The following is a 4,140-nucleotide window of genomic DNA, read 5'->3' as shown; positions in this document are numbered from 1 at the left end:
TTGTTTTTTTCCGTTAATTAATTTTTATTGTTGAATGTCTGTTACCATAAATACAACATTTAAACAAAAATATATAGTTCGTTGATATTTTTTTTTTACAAAAGCCTTTCTTGAATTGTGTCTTTAAAATGTCAAACTTAAATGATGTTTTTTTGAACCCTTTTGAATAATAATTATCTTTTTAAATCATTAATTTTATTTTTTTTGAATTTTAAACTTTTCATGCTCCCTGATAATTGTGGAATTGTACAATTTTACTTTTTATAATATGATTAAAGTTTTCTATCATAAAAAAGGGTTGGAGGCCACTTTTTAACTTGTCATCATCACACCTAATTTTTTTTAATAGATCTGGTAGCTACTGCCGTAAGCCGATACCATGCCCACTTAAATAATTATCAAAATAAGCACGCCAGCAGATGAATTATGCAACCACCAAAGTGAAATCAAAATTAAAAAATTGTCAAGTCGAGAAAGGACAGCAAGTGAAACCATTCGTGGGTGTATATTTTATAAACTAGAAACTCCCAAATCCCAATTCCAAATAATTTTACCAATGTTTACATCTTGATTTGTTCTCTAAAGAAGATAAACATAAGAAAACCTTTTAAAGGTTTAACTTTTTCCCAACTCCTTGGCCATGAATGAACCTTGCATTATCCTCGGTGTACACATGAGTCTCACTTTTCAATCTAGAAGCAAAAGAATTTCAATGTATGTTACACGAAAAGACCTTCACATGTATATATATTATAAGGGATAGATGAATAGCTTATTGACTCACGTTGAGGAAACCATTTTGTTAAGAACTGTTAAGGAGCAGAATGAAGCACCATCTAAATACAACAATTCTCCCTTGATCGTTTCTCGTATTTTCTTGTCTATTTCCCCTTCCTCGATACAAAACGGTGCATCTGATGCCTAAACCAAGAATAAACACACTTCATTTGTCTTTTCCACCAAAAAAAGAAAACGAAAACACCAAAGGGTTCAAAATAGGAAACAAACCATAACCCATCCCCATTCATCAGCAAAAGAAGGCACATGTGCAGTGTATGCAACCACATCTACACCACATATCATAAAAGCTTGAGTCATGAGTCAGTTAACATTAACCGTATTACTAGGTGCCACTTTGAAGTTAATCAATGGATATGAAGTTTATTAAACTTTATACAGATTGATTTGTTACAAGAAAAAATGATAGAGCTATATATAAAAAAAAGTATAATAATGATGTGACAATCTATTAAACTTTATATAAGTTATGGTTAGAGTTGTTGCTCTTACATTTGAAGACCTGTTTGATGGTGTTGTAAATAGATGAAAACACTTCTTGGTGTGTAAACACCCCCGCAGGTCCAGCCTGCATGTTAACCAAAAGCAACTATAAGCCTTTATTTCATCTTTTTAATTGTCCCACTTATTATTTGTTTGTTTATTGCTTTTAGTATACTAAAATATTCCCTTCTTTTTGTGTACTTTTAGGTAAAAGATCACAATAAAGAACCTGTGTAACAAAGATTCCATTGGGATTAAGCTTAGGTTTGAGGATCTCCTGATAAAAGGACTTCGTGTAAAGTTGATAGCAAGGCCCCCCTTCAACTGGATCAGCCAAGTCTCCGACTATTATGTCAAATTTCTCTTTCCTCTCCTCTAATTCAATCCTTTTATCAATAAAAATGATATAAACGAAATACATAAGTCAAATTCCACGCATTAACAACGTCATACACTTAATGACGTCATTATAGTATCAGTAGCATCGTTTTTCAAGAAGTGTTACGTAAGATCTTACTTGGCATCATTGATGACGAGGTCAAGCTTCTTGTTACAGAAGGCTTCTTTATTTGCAGTGAGATGTTCACGGCAGAAGGCAACCACCTCCTGCAATTGTAAAATTGGTAGAATATATAGTGATTTTTACTATTTTCTTTTTTTGCGTAAACGTTCATTAATATATAGCTCATATTTGTAAGTTGGATAAAGTGTTATCATAATCTTGCATGTGAGTATATAATGAGGATGAATATCTGACAAACCTGATCAATATCACACATGACTACTTTTTCAATGGATTTGTGCTTAAGTGCTTCTCTAGCAGTAGACCCTTCACCACCTCCCATTATGAACACTGCTTTTGGGCTGTAAAAAAAATATATTTGCTAGAAACATCAACATGATTTTAATTACCAAGTCCACTTTAAAGATTTTAACTTTTCATCTATGTTTACAATAAGGAATATAGATAACATTTTACATTCGTGTAAATATTATATTAATTTCATTTCGTATAATTTAAATATTTATCAAACGCAAGATTTTCTCAAATGAAAAAGGTGGAATACATATTAAACGGAAAAAGGGTTAGACTGGAAATTACTTGGGATGAGATAAAAGAGGAGGATGAATCAAGCATTCATGGTATATGAACTCGTCGCTTTCTGCACTTTGCATCTTCCCATCAATTACCAACGCCTATACATTACATATAAATTAAATCAATTTTATTAGTTATTATATCGCATCCCTTACTATATTTGAAAATTTCAGCCCTTAAGCTCATAATCATAATATACCTTTCCAAAGTGCTTTGTATCCAAGAGAACTATGTCTTGATACTCGCTTATCACTTTATGCAGCACGCTTTCAAGATGGAAAAAAATACATAGAATTACTTAAGAATACATTAATAATTTGTCTTAGAGTGTTATATTGAAATCGCATTCTGGTTTAGAGAAAGTATGGTTATTTAACAATTCAGAGACATTTGTTTTGTACAGAAATTGAATAAAGCAGGTTGAATGCTGCCCAATTCAGAGGTGACCACTGAATGGTTTTGTTCAAAAGTTCATCAAACAACCCTTACACATAGCAAACAAAACCGAGAAAAAGGGAGATGTATGAAACCTGTTTAAAGCGAAAGACCATTTAAGATCGTCATCGATAACTTCTTCAAACCATGAATCGTCATTCCCGTTCATATTCTCGGGTATGATGCTGTTTGATTCATGGTGATCAAAGGTAAGAGGGAACATAACGGCTTCACCCATGGTGTCGATCAAATAAAATTTGAGGAAGTGTTGATTGTTATCGAGGTTGGAATGTTTTCAAGTAGAGCTGAGGTTTGATGGTGTTGGATGTTAAATGTGACCACTTTTTATAGTTACAATCTCCAAATACGACAACAACCACCTTTGGTGTATATATATATTTTTTTCTTTTTTCCCAACAAAAAGTGCTCATGTTCATCAACATACTACTCGGATATAGGGTTCGCATGGTTGACTTATGTATATTTTAACAAATGATCTTTAATATTATTTATTAATAAAACCAAAATGTATAATATGGATGAAAAAGTAGCGTTGATAATTTAACAAGTAATACTAACTAAACAAATGGGTTAGCTTGAAATTATTATTATATATAATAAAAACCAACATAGTAAACTTTAGTTTTTTTGTCACAAAAGTTTCTTATTTCATACTTTGGTCACAAATAGTCTACTTTTATTTCATATTTTGGCCACAAATTTTTTTATATTAGCATGTTTGGTCTCTAGATTTTCGTAATATTGGTTATTTCCTCTCCTTATTTTATAGAATAACTCTTTCTACCATATTATATATATATATATATATATATATATATATATATATATATATATATATATATATATATTAATTACCAAAATTGGTATGTATGACGATTTACTATTCATTCCACGTAAGCATCTCATATTATATATATTAAGCAGATTTCATACTTTCAATTTTTTTTCATTTTCTACCTTTTATTTTTATTTGTTTCTATATTTTGTACCCCTACCAATTTTAATGTATTTTTTTTCATTTTCCACCCTTTACTTTTATTTGTTTTTTTATTTTATACCCCTAAACTAATTTTTATGTAACAACTTTTATCTTCAATTTTTTTTTTCATTTTCCAACCTTTACTTTTATTTGTTTTTATATTTTGTACCCCTAAACTAATTTTGATGTAACAATTTGTATCCTTATAATTTAAAAATTTATATATATTTATATTCTTTCTCCTTAATTAATTTTTATTTAACAGTTTTCAATCCTTATAGTTTTAAAGTTAATTTATTAGTATTTTATACATTATAATTTTGTC

The 4,140-nt window shown here is 29.8% G+C and overlaps 1 protein-coding gene across 1 annotated transcript; it reads right to left on the bottom strand.

Annotated features, from left to right (window-relative positions):
- Positions 1-481: 481 nt before the first annotated feature.
- ACL5 (S-adenosyl-L-methionine-dependent methyltransferases superfamily protein) lies at positions 482-3,145 on the bottom strand. The gene is made up of 10 exons (XM_079017082.1): positions 2,911-3,145; positions 2,580-2,646; positions 2,384-2,478; positions 2,043-2,145; positions 1,799-1,887; positions 1,511-1,667; positions 1,291-1,366; positions 1,009-1,067; positions 785-921; positions 482-692 (listed from the first exon to the last, which is right to left on the bottom strand). The coding sequence occupies exons 1-10, from the start codon at positions 3,051-3,053 to the stop codon at positions 608-610; spliced, it is 1,011 nt and encodes a 336-aa protein (XP_078873208.1). The 5' UTR covers positions 3,054-3,145; the 3' UTR covers positions 482-607.
- Positions 3,146-4,140: the final 995 nt, after the last annotated feature.

Source organism: Lactuca serriola, chromosome 8 (assembly GCF_051521515.1).
Source record: "Lactuca serriola cultivar US96UC23 chromosome 8, Lser_US96UC23_V15, whole genome shotgun sequence".
Lineage (NCBI taxonomy): Eukaryota > Viridiplantae > Streptophyta > Magnoliopsida > Asterales > Asteraceae > Lactuca > Lactuca serriola.
This window is presented reverse-complemented; position numbering and strand designations above follow the sequence as displayed.